The sequence below is a fragment of the Macaca fascicularis genome, chromosome 14 (assembly GCF_037993035.2).
Source record: "Macaca fascicularis isolate 582-1 chromosome 14, T2T-MFA8v1.1".
Lineage (NCBI taxonomy): Eukaryota > Metazoa > Chordata > Mammalia > Primates > Cercopithecidae > Macaca > Macaca fascicularis.
This window is the reverse complement of record NC_088388.1, coordinates 110,669,195-110,692,873: the sequence shown is the minus strand read 5'-3', so window position 1 is coordinate 110,692,873 and position 23,679 is coordinate 110,669,195. Positions and strand designations below refer to the sequence as shown.

Sequence of the window (23,679 nt, the reverse complement as noted above, 5' to 3'; positions counted from 1 at the left end):
CGAACACCTGACCTCAGGTGATCCACCTGTTTTGGCCTCTCAAAGTGCTGGGATTACAGGCGTGAGCCACCGTGCCCAGCCTGGCCCCATTCTTAAGGACTCTAATTCAGTAAGTCTGGGTTGGAGGCCAGAAATCTGCATTTTTAACAGGCATCTTAGGTGATTCAGATGGTCAACCTTAAAATTTGGCCCAGGTTTTGAACTAACCTTTTTTCTGCTGCAGTCTGTTTTAATCACCTTCATTGAAGGGTTTATTAGCATCTCCATGTTTATTACCTGTTTCATTCTCATAGCATCACAGCAACTCAAGCAGGAATAAGAGGTGGTTAGTTCCATTTTATGGGGTGTAAGGGGGTGGAAGGTGGGATTGAGGCACTGGGAGAGGTAGGTCATGATGAGTCAGAGACAGACGGGAACTCATGTCCAAAATTGATGACTCTCAAAACAGGCAATTTTCTGAGGCCTATTTTCTCAGCTTGTGATTTTATATTTAATCATAGTTATTCCCTGAATCTCCAGTTCATTGTACTTGGGTGAGCAAAGCATATTTGTATTTTAAAGTAATTTAGCATCAAAGTGCCAGTTTTTGTTAGTATATCAAGGCTCTCTTAAGCTTGAGTTAATATTGAAAAAAGTATTGTGGAACTGACTTAATCTGCTTCTTTCTGTGCATGCTTTCTTTATTATTTCTGAAGACTTTTTTTTTTTTTTTTTTTTGAGACAGGGTCTCACTCTGTCACTCAGGCTGGAATGCAGTGGCAGTCACAGCTCACTGCAGCCTCGACCTCCCAGGCTCAAGTGATCCTCCCACCTCAGCCTCCTGAGTAGCTGAAACTAGGCGTGCACTACAAGCCCAGCTAATTTTTGTGTTTTATTTGTAGGAATGGGGATCTCACTATGTTGCTAGGACTGGTCTTGAACTCCTGGACTTAAGCAATCCTCCTATCTCGGTCTCCCAAAGTGCTGGGATTACAGATGTGAGCCACTGCACCTGGCCAAGACTTTTTTTTCTTTTTTTTTGAGACAGGGTCTTGCTTTCTCACCCAGGGTGGAGCACAGTGGTGCGACATCAGCTCACTGCAGCCTTAACCTCCTGTGCCCAAGTGATCCTCCCACCTCAGCCTCCTGAGTAGCTGGGATTATAGGTACACACCACCACATCCTGCTAATTTTTTTTTTTTTTTGGTAGAGATGGGGTTTTACTATGTTGTCCATGGCTGGTCTTGAACCCCTAAGCTCAAGTGATCCATCACGTGCACCACTGCCCCAGGTGAACTTTTTACATAAAGTATAAGGGAACAGATTTCTCCTCTCAATGCCTATAGGAATCCCCTCTGATCTTCTAACTGGTAAATTACTAAGTTAAAAAATCTCTTAGCCCTCTGTCTCTCAAAGTTGGGTAGTATTAAATATATGAATCCATTTTTAGCCTGGGCAATATGGCGAGACTCTGTCTCCATACACACACACGCACACACACACACACATATGAAGCTAGATGTGGTGGCACATGCCTATACTCCTAGCTACTCAGGAGGCTGAGGATGGAGGATTGTTTGAGTCCAGGAGTTTAAGGTTACAGTAAGCTATGACTGTGCCACTGCACTCCAGCCTGGGAAACAGAGCAAGATGCTGTTTCTTAAAAACACACACACAACAATAATTTTTTAAAATCCTGAAAACTCTCAGTTAAATCATTATTGTTATTATTATTATTATTTTAGAGATGGGGGTCTTGCTATGTTGTCCAGGATGGTCATGAACCCCTGGGCTCAAGTGATCCTCCCACCTCAGCCTCCCAAGTAACTGGGAGTACAGGCATGCATTACCACATTTAGCTAAATTGTTTTTATTATGCTGTGGTTATTTAAATTTACAAATATAAAGTAGGAAATAATGTGCTTTTATTTCTGGTTCTTATACAGCTACAGAAACCACAACAAATTTACAAATTAAATACAAATGAAACCACAAAATGAATACTATTCAATTAAAAATATTACAGTAATTTAACATGACAAATGATGTATTTTGCTAAAACTATCATCCCTGGTATTGTCGCCTGCTATAGCTCAGCTTCTTTTGTGTTCAACATGCCTATGCCACCAAATGACTCCTGATATCTTAATTTTCTCACCATTTTTCTCTGTTACAGCTACCAAATAGTGCAATCTCATGATGTCATTTGGCTTTCATTTTGTGCATGAAAGTATCATTCTTATTTTAAAACCACCTCTGTTCTTTTCTCATTATCCCAGAACAATAAAAGCAGCACTAAAACACACATGTAAATGTAGGTGCTGAAATTGTGTGGCAATACTGAGTTGTAAGGTGGTCACCCAAATAATTCAGAATATGTTTATACAAATCTAAAAAATATGAAAATGAAAATAAAATTAAAACCCTAGAGAATACATCCACAAACATAATTTGAGAAAAACTGTTCAGGTCTGCTGGTTCCCAAACTTTCATTACTATCAAAGGCTCTATCTATTGTGCTTACTTCCAAGCACCTCATTCATTCATTCATTCATTCATTCACAGGCTCTATTGTGCTTACTTCCAAGAACCCTATTTATTTATTTATTTATTTTTGACACGGGGTCTCACTCTGCCGCCCAGATTGGAGTACAGTGGTGCGATCCTGGCTCACTGCAACCTCTGCCTCTGGGGCTCAAGAGATTCTCATGTCAGCCTCCTGAGTAGCTGGGACTACAGGTGCCGGTCACCAGCCCAGCTAATTTTTGTATTTTTAGTAGAGATGGGGTTTCACCAAGTTGGCCAGGCTGGTCTCGAACTCCTGGCCTCACGTGATCCGTCCGCCTCGGCCTCAGACCCCATGTTTTAAAAAAGTCTGTCTCCTACACTGCATTAATAGTTTCATTAATCAGGCATATAGAATTACCATTTCGGAGCTTGTGATCACCATATGTAGTTATCACTCCAAGCTGCTTAAATTCCAGTCTAAAACAAACAAAACATTCTAATTATTCTGTGCTACCCTGACAAGGATAAGTGAAAACTTTCCATTCAGGTTTGTAAGAACGAGCTCCCAGACCTCCACCTCTTCCCCTTGCTGCCTCTGAGGACTCTTGGAGGTCTAGGGAGGCCAGTTTGGGTTTTCTTCCTCAAGGGATTAAAGCTTGTCCTAGTTTTGCTTCATTGTTGTACTTCTAGCATGCTAAAGAGCTAAAAAATGGGAGGAAGAAAATACAACAGAAGGCACCATTCCAGTACCAAACTGAAAAGAAACACAAAAACAAGAGAGCAGCATGTTTTTAACAGCTTGCGTGGAAAAAATATTGACTGGGGAGTTTGGACAGCACTGTTCATTTTCTCTCACCGCCCGCGTTATTTGTCTTACGGAGCAGGAGCCAGATACCATTCTGGAGAACAGGCCGACGGAAGAGGTGGAGGGGTTCTGTGGAAGCTTGAGGCTGAGCGGAGAAATTAGGGCTGGAGATCCAGTGGCTCAGGGCCAGGATGAAGTCAGGGGAGGTGCTAAAGCCTTTTTCCTCCTGGCCTCGGGCACTCTCTTTGGTCCGCCTGAGTCTTAAGAGGGCACAGCGCGGATCACTCAGGTAGGTCCCTGGCCCCTTCAGACTACAACGAGCCGGATGAATCCCTGTCCCTGTTTCTTTCGGCTGGGGAAAGGACGCAGGGGTTCCATTCGCTTTCTCAGCCCACCCGTCTTCTTGAGTTCAGACCTACAACTCCTGCAGTGGGGGTCGGAAGGGAGTCTTAATCATCGGGACAGAAACTCAACTCCCCAACCTCTGCTAAACCCGCGCGGCGGCCTTCTCCCCTGCTGCCCGGGCGCGGGGCGGGGCCTGGGCGCGGGGCGGGGGCGGGGCCTGGGCGCGGGGCGGGAGGCTGTGACCAGCAGCAGGAGGAGAAAGAACATGGCGGGCGCATCGGGGCTCGGGACCGGCCCAGGAGCAGCGGGGGGAGATGGAGATGATTCGCTATACCCAATCGCGGTTTTAATCGACGAGCTCCGCAATGAAGACGTGCAGGTACTGGACTGAGGCCGGGGAGCCGAGGCGAGACCGACTGGTCGCGTGGTAGAGAAGGGGGAAGGCCTGCGCCTCGGTGGGGGTGGCCGGGGTACTGAATGAGCCGGACTCGTAGCAGAAACTTGAAGGGGAGGCAGGGAAAGCTCTGCGAGGGGCTGTGGTGACACGCCTCGACCCTCCCGGGGACCTCTCTGGTACCCCTGCTTCGGACCCCCTAAGGGGTCCGCCCGGAGCCTTGCCTTTCCAGGGCGGTTGTCGGGGAACCCGCTTCCCGCCTGGGCGCCCTATCCGGGCTGTGAGGTGGCCGCGCCTGGTAGGCGAGGGAGCTGGAGAAGCGCGGTGCCGGGCCGAGACGGGGCTGGAGCGGCTGAGGGGCGCAGGATGCCCAGAAGCTCTTTGAAGTGCCTCGGAATCCCTTCATCTGGGCTTGGAACTGGCTCGTCCTGTTGGGTAGAAAGAGGGGGTGGGATGGCCGATTAACCTGGACGAGTCGTTGTATCAGCTCTGCGGGAACTTTTCTTTGAAACCACAGGCGTTGTATTCAACCGTTTCACCTGCTTCACCACTGCCAAAGTCCTCTCTTTTTAAGATTATCTTACTTCCTGGGTGTTGTATTGTCTTTCATTCATTTCTCTTCCAGGCCCTTCTGAGTGTTTCTCCCAGGAAATCTTCCGCCGGCTAGTGAGGCCGAGTTACACTCCTCCGTCCTATGGAGGTTCCTTAACAGTAAAATCTAAGTAAAAGGTTATCTTCGTTCTTACCCCTGTGTCATTATTTCACCTGTTAGCACCTTTTGTCTTTTGATCTAAATTCAGCCGTTTCTTTACATTGTTCTTCTTTCTACTTTCTTTTCTGAAGCTCCGACTCAACAGTATTAAGAAGTTATCAACAATTGCCCTAGCACTTGGAGTAGAAAGGACGCGAAGTGAATTGTTGCCATTTCTTACAGGTATGTGAATCTTTGTTTAAAGAAAGGCAGGGACATTCATTTTCCAGGGACTTTCGACACTGACTTTTTTAGAGTTTGTTACCCACATTAAAATGAGCCAGGTGCTTTCTGTGCAAAAGAAACAGAACAGAGGATATTATTAGTTGTGGTTAGATATATTCAAACATCAACCATTTAGCTGTTGGGAAAGTAATTGATATGGGAGTATGAATTTCTAATTCGTTGTGCAAAACAGATCCAGGAAGATGGTTGATTGAGGAGAAGGAAGAAAATGCTGTTAGGATTTTGACTGGGCCACCTTACCGGTCGCATAGTGAATCTGTTCCTAGTTTTGTGTCAGTGTCCAGCTATGTGAGAGCTATCCATGTTGATGAGTCCCTGTTGTTGTCCCTTCCAGATACAATTTATGATGAAGATGAGGTACTATTAGCTCTTGCTGAGCAGCTGGGAAATTTCACTGGCCTAGTGGGAGGTCCTGACTTTGCCCACTGTCTGCTGGTGAGTATTTATAAGCTGCCTACCCTCCTAGAACTTTTGCAGTATAAATGATACACAGTTTGGTGATAGACACACTGCAGCATTTTTTATGCAGATCTTTTTATGGGCAGATAGTCATGTGAGTCATTGAGAGAAGAAATACTATAGGCACTTTGGACTCAACCCCTTCTTTTTTTTCTGTGAATAAGAGAACTTCGTCCTTCTTTTCTGCATCTGTAGACTTACTAGTTTAGATGGAGGTAGAAAAAGGATTTGATTGTTTTAATGGTTCCCCCGCATGATGTTGGAAACCTTAATTCTCACCTGGCAGCATTTTGTCTTTGTCAATTGTAACTTTTGCTTCTGACTTTCTGATGCAAATTGATGAATTTTTGATGAATTTGGTTCAATTTCATTGACATTTATTAAGAGTCTACTTTTTGGGAGGCCGAGACGGGCGGATCACGAGGTCAGGAGATCGAGACCATCCTGGCGAACACGGTGAAACGCCGTCTTTACTAAAAAATACAAAAAAACTAGCCGGGCGAGGTGGCGGGCGCCTGTAGTCCCAGCTACTCGGGAGGCTGAGGCGGAAGAATGGCGTAAACCCGGGAGGCGGAGCTTGCAGTGAGCCGAGATCCGGCCACTGCACTCCAGCCTGGGCGACAGAGCCAGACTCCATCTGAAAAAAAAAAAAAAAAAAAAGAGTCTACTTTATCAGACATATCGTAATTTACAATGTTAATGTTGAAGAAGACCAATGTGAGGGGGCTTGGTGGCACAAGCCTGTAGTACCAGCTACTCAGGAGGCTGAGATGGGAGGATCACTTGAGCCCAGGAGTTTGAATTCAGCCTGGGCAACATAGTGAGATCCCCATCGCTTAAAAAAAAAGAAAATGACCACCAAAGTGAATTGAATGAGGTCCCTTGCCTTTATGCGTCAGCAAATAATTACTGTGCAGTCTTAAATGGAAAGGTGTAAGTACCTACAAAATACCCTACCCACGTAATAGAGGGGAGAAAGAGATTCACTCAGGGTGATCAGGGAAGACCTTGGGAGATGATGTCTAAACTAGGTTTTAAAGGATGACCAGGAATTCAACAGATGGACAAGGTAGGGATGTATGCGTCAGGGCTTTCAATACTGGGTAGTAATACTGATTCTGGTGATTTCTATCTCTAGTTCTGGTTTTTCCATGGAACTCCTGAGGTAGATTGATTAATAGATAAGTATGAATATATAGATATAGATACATATATTTCTATGTATACAGGCCTATGCTTTTTTCTACTTGAATGTCAAACAGGTATTTCAAACTTAACATACACAAAACAAAACTTAGCTTTATCCCCCAAATACACTTCTCATTTAGTTGTTCCACTTAAGTAAATGGTATCACTGTCTTCCCAGTTGGACAAGCCAAAACCTAGAATATATTCTTGAATTCTCTTTCCCTTGTTCCCCACATCTAATCCATTAGTAATTCCTATAGAGTCTACGTATATTTCAAATCAGTCCACTTTCTTCCATCCCTCTTATTACCAGCCTAGTCCAGACCATCATCTTTCCTCTAGATTGCTGTAGTAGCTTCCTAACAATGCTTTCCACTCTTGTCTCTCACCCGACCCTTACAGTTCACGTCACCCAGCGGATGGCTCACTCTCTGCCATAGCTCTTAGAAAATCCAAATTCTGTACTTTAGCTTATAAGGCTTTTTATGACCTGCCTCTGTAGGATTATCATATGCCCAGTGGTACTGCATGAGAAGAGGTCACAGTAGGCAGGGACAGAGCGCAAAAGGCCTTGATAATCTCTTACATTCACATTGGTCATCTTTCTGTTCTTTGAACTAACCTAGCTTATTATTCCCTTAAGACCTTTGCCCTAGGTCTTCCCTCTAATGAAAAGCTCTTTCAAGCTTTCTGTGCCTGGCTCCTTGTCATTCACGGATCTTCTTCAATGCATCTCCTCAGGGAGGTTTTCCCCAACCACTCAACTTGAAATAGCCTCGCAGTCATCCCTTAACACATCATCCTACTCCTTTTTTCTATAGAGTATTCATCACCGCTTACTTGTTTTCTTGATTGATTGTTGTCTTACTCCATTAGAATGTAAATGCCACTAGAGTGAGGAAGCTTGTCTGCTTTGTTTCTTCTGTGTCTGCAATGCTAGATACAACAATAATCATGTATTGAGAAAATGAATTTCAGAGGCTTGGAAGCATGAAACAGACTGGGTTCAAAACTGCTGGAGTGTGGCTGGGTGTGGTGGCTCACACCTGTAATCCTTGCCTTGGGAGGCCAAAGCAGCAGGAGGATCGCTTGAGGCCAGGAGTTCAAGACCAGCCTGGGCAACATAGTGAGACCCCAACTCTTAAAAAAAAAATAGCTGGGCATGGTGGCATGTGTCTGTAGTCCTAGCTACTTGGGAGGCTGAGGCAGAAGGACAAAGAGTCTGAGGCCGCACTGAACCATGATTGTGCCACTGCACTTAGCCTGGGCAACAGAGCAAGACCCTGTCTCTTAAAAAAAAAAAAGAACTGCTGGAATGTGAAGTGTTGAGGTTGGGTAGGCAGAGTGGTCATCAAGGGCCAGGCAGAGTTCAAATCAAGAGACCACTCATAAGCAATTCTCAGGAGCATGGCCTCATCCTGTAGTAATGATAGCTATTATCCAGTGTTACTGCAGGAGAGGAGGTTACAGTAGGCAGGGGACAGATCATGAAATGCCTTGGCAAGTGAGAAACAGTATCTTTTTAATGGGCTTCTGAAATACCTTCTAGGAAAGCTGAATACTGTGTACCTGTGTGTATCAAACAATTTTAAAAATATATTATTAGACACACTTCTTTTTTTAACTCATTATGCTTCTGTTTCATTCTTGGCTAGTTCTATATGTGGGTTTTATGCTTTAAAAATCTGTAGCTCATGGCATGTGTAGAATCTACCTGGACTACATGCAAACTCAGTAAGGCAGAGGTTCAGAGAGCCAGCCTGTTTACACTTTTTACTAGGCCATGCCATATTCAGTTACTGCTCCTAATCCGGATCATCCACCCTGTTTAGCCTCTTCTATTTCTAAAGCTGTAAGCAAGGTGTCCTACCATCTCTGTACTTTTCTTTTCTTTTCTTTTCTTTTTTTTGAGACCAGAGTCTCACTCTGTCACCCAGGCTCAAGTGCAGTGGCACAATCTCAGCTCACTGCAACCTCCGCCTCCCGGGTTCAAGCGATTCTCATGCCTCAGCCTCCTGAGTAGCTGGGATTACAGGCATGTGCCACCATGTCTGGGTAATTTTTGTATTTTTTGGTAGAGACAGGGTTCCACCATGTTGGCCAGGCTGGTCTCGAACTCCTGACCTCAGTGATCTGCCCACCTCTGCCTCCCGAAGCCTGGGATTACAAGCGTGAGCCACCTTACCCGGCCAGTCTCCGTAGTTTTCACTTGATTGTTCTGTCAGAAACTCCTTCCTGCCCTATGGCTAATGGAAAGTTGCTGAATGTGTTCTGAAAAAAGCAATTTTGTACTCAGCATTTTGTAGGTTGGATAAAAGGATGGAATGGAGATGGTGGATAAGCGTTGCTTTCACCTCTGGGAGTGGTAGAATGATACTGAAAAGGCGGTGGACTCAGTGACCTGACAAGCTGTTATCCTGTATTTGTGGTGCCTAATGTTGGTCATATTTTTGTACTTACTCTTGAGGAAATATACAGGATCCTGTCTGAATTTGGCTGTGTATCTTTTAAACCTAGTGATTCAGCTCACAGTAATATTAATATTGTGTCAAGTCTCTTACACTGTGTCATTTGTAGACACCATCTGGGAATTGCCATCTGGGACACGAGATCTTGGCTTTTCTACAGAAGTCGTGTCTTCAGGTTGGCCGCACCATATGTTATCACTGTGTGAGCTGAAAGTAACCATTTGGTATGATGCAGCTAACATTCTGGTTACGTGTACCACCTCCCTTCAGTCACTTTAAAAGGTGATTATCTGTTTCTAATCTGATTCAATAAGTTTTCTTCTCTGGTTTTCCTTTTTAATCCATTCAGCCTCCTTTGGAAAATCTGGCAACTGTGGAAGAGACTGTTGTTCGTGACAAGGCTGTGGAGTCCCTGAGACAGATCTCCCAGGAGCATACTCCTGTTGCTCTGGAAGCTTATTTTGTACCTCTGGTGAAACGCCTAGCAAGTGGGGATTGGTTCACCTCTCGCACGTCTGCATGTGGTTTGTTCAGCGTTTGCTATCCCAGGGCATCAAATGCTGTTAAAGCAGAAATCAGACAGTAAGCTCTGGTGTTTTTTTGCTTTGTTAAAGCAGAAATCAGACAGTAAGCTATTAGTTATTTGGGATTACTGGGGACTTGTAGCTGACAGTTTACATAGTACATTGTAACCAATGAGTGGCTGATACTAGGATAGTAGGTTTTATGACATCTTTTTTTTTTTTTTTAAGAGAGAAGGTCTTGCTCTGTTGCGCAGGCTGGAGTGCGGTGGCACAATCATAGCTCACTGCAGCCTTGAACTCTTGTGCTTAAGTGATCCTCCAGCCTCAGCCTCCAGGTAGCTAGGACTGCCGACATACACCACTGCGTCTGGCTAATTTTTAAAAATTTTTTCTGGCTGGGTGCAGTGGCTGATGCTTGTAATCCCAGCACTTTGAGAGGATGAGGTGGGAGGATTGCCTGAGCTCAGGAATTCAAGACTAGCTTGAGCAACATAGTGAGACCTTGTCTCGACTAAAAAGAAAAAAGAAATTAGCTGGGCATGGTGGGACCCGCCTGTATTCCTGCTACTCAGAAGGCTGAGGTGGGAGGTTCAGTTGAGCTCCCCACAACAAAAAAAAATATTTTTTGGGCCGGGCGCGGTGGCTCAAGCCTGTAATCCCAGCACTTTGGGAGGCCGAGTCGGGCGGATCACGAGGTCAGGAGATCGAGACCATCCTGGCTAACGCAGTGAAACCCCGTCTCTACTAAAAAATACAAAAAAATAGCCGGGTGAGGTGGCGGGCGCCTGTAGTCCCAGCTACTCGGGAGGCTGAGGCAGGAGAATGGCGTAAACCTGGGAGGCGGAGCTTGCAGTGAGCTGAGATCCGGCCACTGCACTCCAGCCTGGGTGACAGTGCGAGACTCCCTCTCAAAAAAAAAAAAAAAAAAAAAAATATATATATATATATTTTTTTTTTTGGGTATAGATAGGTTCTTGCTATGTTGCCCAGTCTGCTTTCAATTCCTGGCCTCAAGCAATCCTCCTACCTGGGCCTCCCAGAGTGCTTTGATTACAGGTGTGAGGGACCATGTCTGGCCTGTGATGTCATTTTTTATTATTCAGTTGAATATGTTTTATTTTTGTTACTTCTATGACTAGAAGCCTAGTCACTGATTATTGTAAGATAAAACCTCTAATAGTCTGTCCCTGTGTATGGGGGCAGGTTTAGTCAGTGTTATTTGATGGGAAATACCTTCATTGTTTTATGTTGCAGGCAATTCCGTTCCTTGTGCTCAGATGACACACCAATGGTGCGACGTGCTGCTGCTTCCAAATTGGGTGAATTTGCAAAAGTTTTGGAATTAGACAGTGTGAAAAGTGAAATTGTTCCACTCTTCACTAATCTAGCTTCAGATGAACAGGTAAACTAACTCTTAGTATTTAAGGGATACAGATATGCTGCTTTCCTCTAAATTTTCAGAATTTCTTTGAGGAGTTTTAGTTTTCTTGTTAGGATTCTTTTTGCACAATTAGTGCTGATTCTGGCCTGGTTAAAGTGTAACATGCTCACCTCAGTGTTCTTATGTTTCTTTCTTAACCAGACCATGATTTCTCTCTTATATTAGCAGCTGTTAAAAGAGTGGGGAGTCAGAGAGGAAATGGGAGCCATAATTAGAAAGGAAGACCAAAGCTGCTTGGAGGGTAACATACCTTTGGGAATTGCTGGCTGTATTGTAATATGAGGGAGTAATGTTTCCTGGAATTTTTGACTTTTCAGATAAATAAGCTTAGAATTTGTTAGGAAAGCTATTTGACCCTCTGCTTCCTCTATAGTAGTGTATGGGATTACTTCGCATGATCGTATTTAATTCTGAAGATCTAGGTCTCTTTGGTGTAGAAATAACAATAAAACTAGCAAACATGTAAATGAAGTACTTAATTTTTCTCTGCCTTTAAGTAATTATTTGTATTAAGTAATTCAGTCCTTACAACAGCCCCATGAGATAGCCCATTTTACACATTAGAAAACAAAGGCACAGAAAGTTTAAGTAACTTGCTCAAGTTTGCATAGTGGAGTCAGAATTTGAATCTAGGTGGTTTGGCTCCAGAATTTGTGCCCTTCACAGCTAGACTGTACTGCTGCTCTGTAATGGTGCTTAGGAGGATAAGCTCCCAGAGTTCCTGGACTCCAGAAGGGTCCTTTTGGGCTTTTAATTTGCTTGTTACTTGCCCTAAGATCGCTTCATGTGTACAGGACCACAAGCCCCAGGACACATACTAATGAGTCTCATTTTCAGATCCTAAATCTAAAGATCCAAATCCTATTTTCAAAATAATTTTAACAATTTATTTGAATTTTTATTCTAATAATAAGTGTACAAAAATAAATGTATAACTTAATGAACTATTATAAGGTAATACCAGCTTGTTAACTATCACCTATGATAGGAGACATCACTTTGACAGCCACTATCCCAGAATCCCTCCATGGATTCCCTTTCAAACACAATCTCTTCCTTCCTCCTCCACTTGCCACTCTGTTTCTTTAAGAGTACATTATCCTAACTTTTATGATAAGTATAGCCTTAGTTTTATTTGCATTTTTTTTTTTTTTTTGACAGAGTCTCACTCTGTTATCAGGCTGGAGTGCAGTGGCGCAATCTTGGCTCTCTGCAACCTCTGCCTCCCGGGTTCAAGCGATTCTCTTGCCTCAGCCTCCTGAGTATCTGGGAGTACAGGCGCATGCCACCACGCCCAGCTAACTTTTGTATTTTTAGTAGAGACGGGGTTTCACCATGTTGGCCAGGATGGTCTCGATCTCTTGACCTCGTGATCTGCCCACCTTGGCCTCCCAAAGTGCTGGGATTACAGGTGTGAGCCACCACACCTGACCAGAGAAGTAATTTTTTAACAAATATGTATTAGCTTATATTTCAGTAGTTGATTAGCAGCCCCATGATTTAGCATCATTTTTGAAATCCAAAAATATCTGTGTAGTGGCTACCAAGAACTTAGCCCTGCCTTTTTTAGCCTGTGCACTTGCATACAGAGGAGTGTGTGTGTCTTTGGCATATAGTCAGTTATTGTTGATATACAGTTTTTTTTTTTTTTTTTTTTTTTTTTGAGACGGAGTCTCGCTCTGTCGCCCAGGCTGGAGTGCAGTGGCCGGATCTCAGCTCACTGCAAGCTCCGCCTCCCAGGTTTATGCCATTCTCCTGCCTCAGCCTCCCGAGTAGCTGGGACTACAGGCGCCCGCCACCTCGCCCGGCTAGTTTTTTTTTTTGTATTTTTTAGTAGAGATGGGGTTTCACCGTGCTAGCCAGGATGGTCTCGATCTCCTGACCTCGTGATCCGCCCGTCTCGGCCTCCCAAAGTGCTGGGATTACAGGTGTGAGCCACCGCGCCCGGCCGATATACAGTTTTTAAGATATGTAATATTTTGGAAGTTGGAGTCACTGTTAATGTCTCTCAAGTGTATGTATGTGTATATACATAACTGTTACTGTACATACTTAAAATATTTTACCTATTTCTCCTGGGTGCTAATGTTTACATGTATTAAGATTCTACCTATATATGTATAATATACAAGTCTACAGTCTCAGTTTCTACTTTCTCATTGATTTTTCTTTTTTTTTGTTTTTTTTGGTTTTTTTTTTTGAGTTGTAGTCTTGCTCTGTCACCCAGGCTGGAGTGCAGTGGCGTGATCTCGGCTCACTGCAGTCTCTGCCTCCTGGGTTCAAGCAATTCTGCTGCCTCAGCCTCCTGAGTATCAGGGATTACAGGCACATGCCACCACGCCTGGCTAATTTTTGTATTTTTAGTAGAAATGGGGTTTCACCATGTTGGCCAGGCTGGTGTTGAACTCCTGACCTCAGGTGATCCACCTGCCTTGGCGTCCCAAAGTGCTGGGATTACAGGCATGAGCCACCGCGCCTGGCCCCTCATTGATTTGTCTTAATTGTGTATTTTCCACTTGCTCAAAGGACATAGGTGTCACGCTGACCTTGGCTGTTTACATTTGGAAAGTTGAGTTCATTAATCCCATACTTTTCTAATTTTTGTGTTTTTCTAGCCACAGCTTCCTCAAAGTTATTCTGTCCTTGATCTTCAACATTTAAATCCAACTGATTTTTGTTTTGATTTCTAACTTTTAATTGTTCTGTGTATTTCTTTCCAAGTCATCATCTTATGCTGCCTACATTCCTGTTACTGCCACCCTGATCTGAGTTTTTTGAAAACTGAGCTTCCTAAGTGATTTCCTTTACTCTTATTCTCTACCTTTGTCCTAATCTGTTATAAATAACTTGTACAAGTATTCTTTTCATTTTTATCCCTCAACTTTCTATTATAGTAAGGCTTTGAAGGCATCATTAAAATTTTTTTTTTTTTTTTTTTTCAAATTTTAAAATTTTCATTTCCTTTTCCTTCATAGAAACTCGGCATTCTAGCCAAGGTAATTACTTTGCTGTTTACTCATAGTACAAAGTCATTTCTATCTTTATGACTTCAACATGCCATTTCAGGCAAAGGGAGCAGCTCTTTCTTTTTTTTTTTTTGAGACGGAGTCTCACTCTGTTGCCCAGGCCGGAGTGCAGTGGCGCAATCTCGGCTCACTGCAAGCTCTGCATCCCAGGTTCACATCATTCTCTTGCCTTAGCCTCCCGAGTAGCCTCCTGAGTAGCTGGGACTACAGGCGCCCGCCACCATGCTTGGCTAATTTTCTGTATTTTTAGTAGAGACGGGGTTTCACCGTGTTAGCCAGGATGGTCTTGATCTCCTCATCTCGTGATCCGCCTGCCTCAGCCTCCCAAAATGCTGGCATTACAGGCGTGAGCCACTGCACCCCGCCAGGAGCAGCTCTTTCAAGATGTAAATACATGGCCAGGCGTGGTGGCTTGTGCTTGTAATCCTAGCACTATGGGAGGCCAAGGTGGGTGGATCATTTGAGGTCAGGAGTTTGTGACCAGCCTGGCCAACATGGTGAAACTCTGTCTCTACTAAAAATACAAAAATTAACTGGGCATGGTGGGGCATGCCTGTAATCCCAGCTACTCAGGAGACTGAGGCAGGAGAATTGCTTCAGCCTGGGAGGCAGAGGTTGCAATGAGCCGAGATTGTGCCACTGCACTCCAATCTGGGTGACAGAGTGAGATCCTCCTGTCTCAAAAAAAAAAAAGATGTCAAGACAAGAAACTATATAAGGTGTGGCAGTCGTGGTGGTGTTTATTTTTTTAAACACCCTCATCACCCCACAGCAGTTCCCCATGGGTCTTGGTAAATGTCTGAATTACAGAAATTTTGTTCCTTTAGGATTCAGTGCGCCTCCTAGCTGTGGAAGCTTGTGTCAGTATTGCCCAGTTATTGTCTCAGGATGACCTTGAGACTTTGGTGATGCCTACACTTCGACAAGCAGCAGAAGATAAATCTTGGCGAGTTCGCTATATGGTGGCTGACAAATTTTCAGAGGTAAAATGATCATTTTTAGGTACTAAGGAAATAAACCTGAACACCCATAGATTTGCTGTCGTACCCAAAGTTTCTGAATTCTTTTCAGTGGGAAGTGTTGTGGCAAAAATATGTACTTACAGATTGCACAATTTTGTTTTGTTCTTGTTAATTCTTTTGTTATTATACATTAAAACCCGTTCAAATTCTTTTATAGCTCCAGAAAGCCATGGGTCCTAAAATCACCCTAAATGACCTCATCCCCGCCTTTCAGAACCTACTTAAAGACTGTGAAGCTGAAGTCCGGGCGGCTGCTGCCCACAAAGTAAAAGGTTAAGGAGTTCAATTTATGTTGGAACATGTGTTGTTTATTTTGGTGCATTTCTTTTTGGTGAATTTTGCATGTTTTTTGTTCTAGAATATGTTTTTAAAATACATAGGGATGTTTTCAGTGTGTGGAAATGTCACATTGTCACATAAAGACAATCCCTTTATGTTTAAAACCAATAAATCATTTTGTCTTGTTTTTGTAAAAGAAAATGCTTTTCAGATTGGATTGGTGTGATACGCAGTGGCATAAGGATTTCATGAAAAAAGTGTATTTAGAACAAGAGCTATTTTCCTTATTTGCTTAAACATATAATGTAATTGAAATTGTTGATAAACCTGGTTAAATGTCCTCATTTGGCTCTTTGTAAATGGCCCTGTGAAAGCATTCTTTTTTTTTCTATTTATCTTTTAGAACTTGGTGAGAACTTGCCCATTGAAGATAGAGAGACCATAATTATGAATCAGATTCTGCCCTATATAAAGGTAAACCTGACTTTAGTTTATTTTGTTTCACTCTGATTTGCATAAAGGTAAACCTTAATCTCATTTTTTTTGTTTGTTTGTTTACCTTAAAGCTTTTTGAGTTTAAAGGTTGATAGGGAATGAATGGGGAAGATGTGTTAATGTGCAACATTGTTATTTATCACTTATTAGCCTATTGTAGTTGTAAAATGCTCTTTGGTGCATAGGTTTATGTTACCTAACTAGTAGTCTGAGGAAACATTATCAACTAATCAATATTGAAATAGTGCTGTCTTTAAATTCCTTGGGGTCGGGCATGGTGGTGCATGCCTATAATCCAAGCACTTTGGGAGGCTGAGGTGGGAGGATTTCTTGAGCCCAGGAGTTTGAGACCAGCCTGGGCAACATAGTGAGACCCCATTGCTACAAAAAATACAAAAATTAGTTGAGCCTGGTGGCATGCACCTGTAGTACCAGCTACTTGGGAGTCTGAGGTGGGAGGACTGCTTGAGCCCAGGAGGTTGAGATGGCAGTGAGCTATGATCATGCCACTGCACTCCAGCCTAGGTGACAGGATGAGACCCTGTCTCAAAAAATTCAGGCCATCTTGGTGGCTTACACCTGTAGTCCCAGCACTTTGAGAGGCCAAGGTAAGAGGATTGCATGAACCCAGAAGTTCAAGACCAGCCCTGGCAATATAGTGAGAACCTGTCTCTACAAAAAATAAAAAAAATTAGCCAAGCCTGGTGGTGCATGTCTGTAGACCCAGGTACTCTGGAGGCTGAAGTGCTCGAGCTGGGAGGTTGAGGCTGCAGTGAGCCAAGGTCACACCACTGCATTCCAGCCTGGGCAACAGAGCAAGACTCTGTCTCCCAGAATAATGGTATGGAAGTTTCTGCTGTCTTGTAATAAAGGCTTTTAATTTTGATTTTATTTTAGGAATTAGTATCCGATACCAATCAACATGTCAAATCGGCTCTAGCTTCTGTAATTATGGGATTGTCTACTATTTTGGGCAAAGAGAATACCATTGAACATCTTCTACCTCTTTTTTTAGCTCAGTTAAAGGATGAGGTGGGTCTTGCTTTATGTTCTGTTGCCTTTGATAGTGATTTGATTTGATTTGATTTTGGTTTGGGGTTTCACTAAAATAGAACCCCCAAAAAGAAAATGGATAAAAAAATCATAACTTATTTTAAACCAATGACAACACCTGTGATTTTGGTTACAGGGTTATAGGTTCCTCAGAAAGTGGGCACGAGGACCCATTAAAGTAAACCTAGAAATGTTTATCACCTTCACCTGACTTTTGTTTTATACTTCCTGGTTCCTTTAAAGCTAATGTGTCTTTGTTTAAAAAGTTTCTTTTATTTGAGTTTAAATATAGTATCCAAAATTATAATGATACCTAATATTTACTGAGTACTGCGTGCCAGGCATGAGCCTTAGTGCTTTGCATATATTTTTACATGTAATTCTCACAACAATCCTATGAGTTAGGTCTTATTATTCCATTTTACAGATGAGAAAGCTGAGGCCCAGAGGGTTAAAGTAACTTGAGCAAAGTCTTTCAACAATGGCAGATCTGAAATTTGAGTGCATCGATTTAATTCCAAAGATTATGCTCTTTACCATCTTTTAGACTTTTCTTGTAGTCATTAGTCTTACAGACTTTTCATTGAAATTTCTGATTAAGATCATTTATGTTCCTTGAGTTATTTATGTACTCTCTATTATTTCTTCAAGATTATCCTTTTTTTTTTTTCACCTGAGTCAGTACTTTGTAATTTTAAAACTTACTTAGCAGTTTTTATCTTATCCTGACAGGAGACTGTTGGGCACAGTACTTGATTTTTATATGTGGTCTTTTGGGGCTTGTGTGCTTGCAGTGTCCTGAAGTTCGTTTGAATATCATCTCCAATTTGGATTGTGTAAATGAAGTGATTGGAATCCGTCAGCTCTCTCAGTCTCTCCTTCCTGCCATAGTGGAGCTGGCTGAAGATGCCAAATGGAGGGTCCGGCTGGCCATCATTGAGTATATGCCGCTGCTGGCAGGCCAGCTGGTGAGTATGTGTTGCTCCATGAACTGCAGGGTAGTGTCAAATAGTGACAATTTACCTTGGCAAGTAGGAGGCCTAGTAGCCTGTATGCTTACGTTTGTTTAGATGCATGAAAGTATGGCCTTGTTCTTGTTACCTGTGGGATGGTTTTTATGTTTATTAGTGCATAAATTTCTTTTTTTTTTAAGATGGAGTTTCACTCTTGTTCCCCAGGCTGGAGTGCAATGGTGCGATCTCAGCTCACTGCAACCTCTGCCTCCTGGATTTAAGCAATTCTCCTGCCTCAGCCTCCCAAGTAGCTGGGATTACAGGAATGTGCCACCACACCCAGCTAATTTTGTATTTTTAGTAGAGATGGGGTTTTACCACATTGGTCAGGCTGGTCTTCAATTCCTGACCTCAGGTGATTCACCCGCCTTGGCCTCCCAAAGTGCTGGGATTACAGGTGTGAGCCCCTGTACCCGGCCTATTAGTGCATAAATTATAGGTTGAGTATCCCTCATCTAAACATGCTTGGGACCAGCATTTTTGGGACCAGAAGTGGATTTTGGAATATTTGTGTTATAAATACTTACTGGTTGAGCATCCCAAATTCAAAAATCCAAAGTCCAGAATGCTCCAATGAGCATTTCCCTTGAGCATCATATTGGTGCTCAAAAAGTTTTGGAGTTTGGAGCATTTCACATTTTGAATTTTTGGATTTGGGATGCTCAGTCTGTATTACAGAAACATATTTCACCTCATCACCACCAAAAAACAAAGCCATAGAATAATAAGATCAGTTTCTTGGCATATATAATGTAAATTTTATAATATTTAATGCCTTTGTGACTTAAGAAATATTTAACTGAGAAGAAAAGGGATGGTTTTAGGGTAAGTCTGATGTGACTTTTGCTCAAGGAAACTTCCCTGTTTGCCTTGTATTCTAAGTAAAATGTCCCTAGGTACCACTTGCCCTACATTCTGATTAAAGGGAGATGAGGAATCACCATATAAAAAAGAAGTACTGAAAGGCCGGGCACAGTGGCTGACACCTGTAAACCCAGCACTTTGGAGGCAGAGGCAGGCGAATCACTTGAGGCCAGGAGTTCCAGACCAGCCTGGCCAACATGGTGAAACCCCATCTCTACTAGAAATATAAAAACTAGCTGAACACGGAGGTACATGCCTGTAATCCCAGCTACTTGGGAGGCTGAGGCAGGAGAATCACTTGAACCCAGGAGGCGAAGGCTGCAGTGAGCCAAGATCACGCTACTGCACTCCAGCCTGGGCAACAGAGTGAAACTTTGTGTCAAAAAAAAAAAAGTTAGTATTTTGGTCAAAGTCCACATTATCACATTATCTGTTACTGTTTGAGTGTCATGATTAGTTTTACCCTAACTAATCCCATGTTAGATAAAATTTCAAAGCTGGGTTTTATAGCCATATCCTTTCCTTTTTTTGAGTAGGTGACCTTGACTTTTCTAAGTTTGATGTACCTTTATCCCTGTTGGTAGCACTTATTACACAGTATTGTAATTGTCTGTTACAGTCTAGTTGGAGAGATGGGTGATCTCTCAATGGTACCCTAACATAGTGCCCATAATTAATTAGGCACTTAACATTTTTTATTTTGGGGGGCAGGGTCTTGCTGTTGCCCAGGCTGGTCTCAAACTCGTGGCCTCAAACGATCCTCCTGCCTCAGCCTCCTGAGTAGCTGATAATAGGCATGAGCCACTATGCATGGCCAACATTTGTTGATTGTTGAGTATTTTTTGAGAAAGGTGTGTCAGTTTACTATTGATATCACTACAATTTGTTTCCCCTTCCTCACTCCCACTTCCATTCCTTTCAGGTCACAGCATATGGAATTTGTTTTTTCTTTTCTTGAACCCCTGAATTTGTATTGTTAATTTTAGTACATTTAGTTTATGAACATGCATTATGTGAATGTCTGTGGCATTATATGTTTTATAAAATTGAAAGTACCCGATTCTTTGAAAAGGATACCAGACATATTAGTGCATAGCGAATGGGATCAGGTGAAGTTATTTTGTCATCCTTTTCCTCTGTCACTCCGAAGTGCTATGAGTCATCTTCTCTTCACTGGTGATTGTCATGGATCTACTCTTCAGAGTGGAGAGGAGCAGTGGTTAACTGATTTGCTGAAGATCAAAACTGTCTGGAAGACAGGCTGCATTTTAGTACCATTTCTTTTAACCTCTGCTCCTTCTAGACCTGGAAAGTTTCCCAGGGTTGCTAGCTCTATAGAGAGCAGTGTGAAAACAAGGCAGATGGTGTCTTTGGCTGACTTACACCTGTCTGGCAGGGGTAACATGCCTCAGTCATGAACATTTTGCTTTACAATTTTAACTACTTGTTAGTATATATATTCTCCTTAATTTTTCTTTATCTCTAAATGTTTTTATATCAGATAGTCAATTTATAAAATTCTCTCAAGACTTTATGTATGACCTGGCTTGTGGACCATGGTAAGTAAGTATAAAATTAAACTGCAAAAACTGGAAAGTAGGCCAGGCATAGTGGCTCGCGCTTGTAATCCCAGCACTTTGGGAGGCCGAGGTGGGTGGATCACGTGAGGTCAGGAGTTCGAGACCGGCCTGACCAACATGGTGAAACCCCATCTTTACTATATAGAAGATTAGCCAGATGTGGTAGTGGGCGCCTGTTACTTGGGAGGCTACTTGGGAGGCTGAGGCAGGAGAATCGCTTGAACCCAGGGGGTGGAGGTTGCAGTGAGCTGACATTGCGCCGCTGCACTCCAGCCTGGGTGACAGAGAGAGATTCTGTCTCAACAACAACAACAAACTGGAAAGTAAAGATTAATTAAAACTGAAGGAAAATTCTCAACCTGAAATGAAAAAGAAATCTTGGCTGACGTAATCTAAGTGTATGCCAAAATTAGTTCATTAAGATCTTTTAATACAAAGCAATTTTGGGCCGGGTGCAGTGGTTCATGCCTGTAATCCCAGCACTTTGGGAGGCTGAGGCGGATGGATCACTTGAGTCAGAAGTTAAGAGACCAGCCCGGCCAACGTGGTGAAACCCCGTCTCTACTAAAAATGCAAAATTAGCTGGGCATGTGCTGCACGCCTGTAATCCCAGCTACTTGAAAGGCTGAGGCAGGAGAATCACCTGAACCCGGAAGGTAGAGGTTGCAGTGCGCTGAGATAGTGTCACTGTTCTCCAGCCTGGGGCAATAGAGTGAGACTGTGTCTCAAACAAAACAAAACAAAACAAACACTATTTTGTCTTAATAACTGTTTTCAAAGCACTGAAACATTATATTACCTCTCTTTATTTAAAATATAGAATCACCGTCAGGAACTTCTTAGAGTTCAAAGAAGCAAGACTGTAAACGTGTAGACCCCAGAAGGGAGGCACTAGGAACGTATATGTCACAGCTTCTCCCATGTGGTGTGGAAGCCCCAGGGTGAGAGGACTGTGTAAATCGGCTCCCGGAGCCCATCCCCAACCTGCACTGAAGTGGCCACCTGTTGACCGTTGGGAGGAACAGGGCTGGGAGAGCAAGCCCTGCCTGGGCTATATCCCCTGTAGTCCTGGGCCTGCTTTATTCTCCCTCCAGGGCTTTCTCCTGTTGTCTCAAAAATACTGTCTTTAATTGGGGATATCTCTGTGTCTTGAGGTCAGTTGCTTTATCGCTAAGGATTTGTCATAATAGTAACCAAAAAGGGAAGACAATTGAGAATTAGTAATATTACCGACAGGTGTTTTCCTGGGTAATTCATTTTTACAGGTAATCCAGATTTGCTTGGCAGACCATCCACAGTGAATTCTTCCTGTTCTTTTGCAGTGTTGTGACTGGCTTCTGGCCACCCTGTTCTCTTTCACCTAGCAGGGCCTGTGCCAGCTCACGTATGCTTTTTGTTTGTTTGTTTATTATTTCCATCCAATAAAATAGATTGATGGTTTGTTTGTAATTCCCATGGTGTTTCCTTTCTGTCTCTTTCATGAATTCAGTTTATTTGAAAACAGCTTTTTTTAGCCTTCAGGTAATCTTGGTGTAATGTAAATAGACCATCTTTATTTCTGAATTTTGGTAAAGTATATTAATGGAATCTTCTGTATCTGTAGGGTGTGGAATTCTTTGATGAAAAGCTGAATTCTTTATGTATGGCTTGGCTTGTGGACCATGGTGAGTAGATAAAAACAAATTATTGAAAGCCTATATATCCATGATGTTCATACATTTCCTTTTAGAAAGGAATCTCAGTCTGACCAGATATTTTGCCTTAATACTGTAGGAATGAAGAAAGGCTCTAATTAAAGTTTAGTCTTCTGAATATAAATTTGATATTTCTACCAATTTTTTTGTATCTTATATTTTATTTTCTCCATTAAACAATTTATTTGCATTATTTCTTACTCAATCTATTACATTATCTTCAGGCCATCTCTTTTATATATCTACTTACTCCTCCCTTATCTGAGGATCTTCTTTTTAACCATCCTGTAATTGGTGTCCTCAGCAGCTATACACTAGGTTGGATGGAGATTGGAATCAGATGAAAGGCCTGGGTGGGAGAAAGAGCTACTTGGCTTTTTTGAGGTGACATAGAAGGGGAGATCTGCAGTGAGACAGTAGAGGATTCTTAGGTGTGGGAAACATTAGCTTTGCCATAGGGATAGAGAGGGCCTGGATTTCTGGTTTGGATGAAAGGAAGACTTACCGCTTGTATTCTCACTGCTGCTGCTACAAAGCTAGGAGAGGGTGAGCTCAGGGCAGGTCAGATAGGACAGCAGGAATGAGCAGGTGACTTCCTGGTGAGGCTTCAGGTAGAGGTATATGTGTGTATCCCCTTGTGTGCCAGGCAGCAGTGGTGACAGATGGACCCTCTGTGCCAGGCCCTAGGTCCAGACTTGACAGCTTCAATAATGAGTGTGAGTGCCCCATGGGGTCATGTGACACTGTCCTTGAGCTTTGATTCCATGTTTTGGTTTGGTGGATATAATAGATATCCTGAGTCAGTTCCACAGTATCTTTTATATCACTTTCTATACATATTTAATATATCTCTTTGTTCATCTGTGGGTGCTTATGCCTGGAAATTTGGGAGGAATGAGGATATTTGTGTCTGCTTATACGTGTAGGTGGTTTTGTTAAAGGCATATTTGCATCATATGGAGGATCATATGGTTAAGAGTGTGAAGAGGAAGGATGTGAAAAAATATGTGAAAATGTGTAAGGGTTTATATATGTGGGTATTTCCAGTGTTTTCAAACTGGATTGTAGACTTCTTTATTTCTCTTTTTCTTCTCTAAAGTTACCTTGTTGTGGCCTCTTTCTTTTTAAATAAAACTTAAATTTGGCAAATCATAGGAAAGAAATACCACTTTTTAAAAAAAGTTTATGTTATATCTGATAAATATTTAATGTTACTAGGAATGGTGCTTCCTAGCAGATCATTCTGTGCTTTTTTACATTTTATTTTACTTTAAGTTCTAGGATACATGCACAGAACGTGCAGGTTTGTTACATAGGTATACATGTGCCATGGTAGTTTGCTGCATCTATCAACCTGTCATCTAGGTTTTAAGCCCCACATGCATTAGGTGTTTGTTCTAATGCTCTCCCTCCCCTCACCCCTCACCCCCCTGATAGGCCTCAGTGTGTGATGTTCCCCTCCCTGTATTCATGTGTTCTCATTGTTCAACTCCCACTTATTAGTGAGAACATGTAGTATTTGGTTTTCTGTTTCTGTGTTAGTTT

General features: G+C 42.6%; 1 protein-coding gene across 4 annotated transcripts in view; it reads left to right on the top strand.

Moving 5' to 3' along the window:
- The first annotated feature begins 3,875 nt into the window (after nucleotides 1-3,875).
- PPP2R1B (protein phosphatase 2 scaffold subunit Abeta) overlaps nucleotides 3,876-23,679 on the top strand; it is a 39,740-nt gene continuing 19,936 nt past the window's right edge. For 2 of the 4 annotated variants that reach the window (XM_005579598.5, XM_005579600.4), the window contains exons 1-11: nucleotides 3,876-4,016; nucleotides 4,875-4,965; nucleotides 5,363-5,463; nucleotides 9,493-9,725; nucleotides 10,922-11,069; nucleotides 14,962-15,117; nucleotides 15,314-15,428; nucleotides 15,839-15,909; nucleotides 16,828-16,962; nucleotides 17,778-17,951; nucleotides 22,044-22,104. In XM_005579598.5, the coding sequence (XP_005579655.2) occupies nucleotides 3,903-4,016; nucleotides 4,875-4,965; nucleotides 5,363-5,463; nucleotides 9,493-9,725; nucleotides 10,922-11,069; nucleotides 14,962-15,117; nucleotides 15,314-15,428; nucleotides 15,839-15,909; nucleotides 16,828-16,962; nucleotides 17,778-17,951; nucleotides 22,044-22,104 (1,399 nt within the window). In that variant the 5' untranslated portion in view covers nucleotides 3,876-3,902. Of the gene's footprint in view, nucleotides 4,017-4,874; nucleotides 4,966-5,362; nucleotides 5,464-9,492; nucleotides 9,771-10,921; nucleotides 11,070-14,961; nucleotides 15,118-15,313; nucleotides 15,429-15,838; nucleotides 15,910-16,827; nucleotides 16,963-17,777; nucleotides 17,952-22,043; nucleotides 22,105-23,679 lie in introns of all 4 variants that reach the window. The other 2 variants (XM_065529641.2, XM_045371044.2) reach the window with 2 other exon arrangements.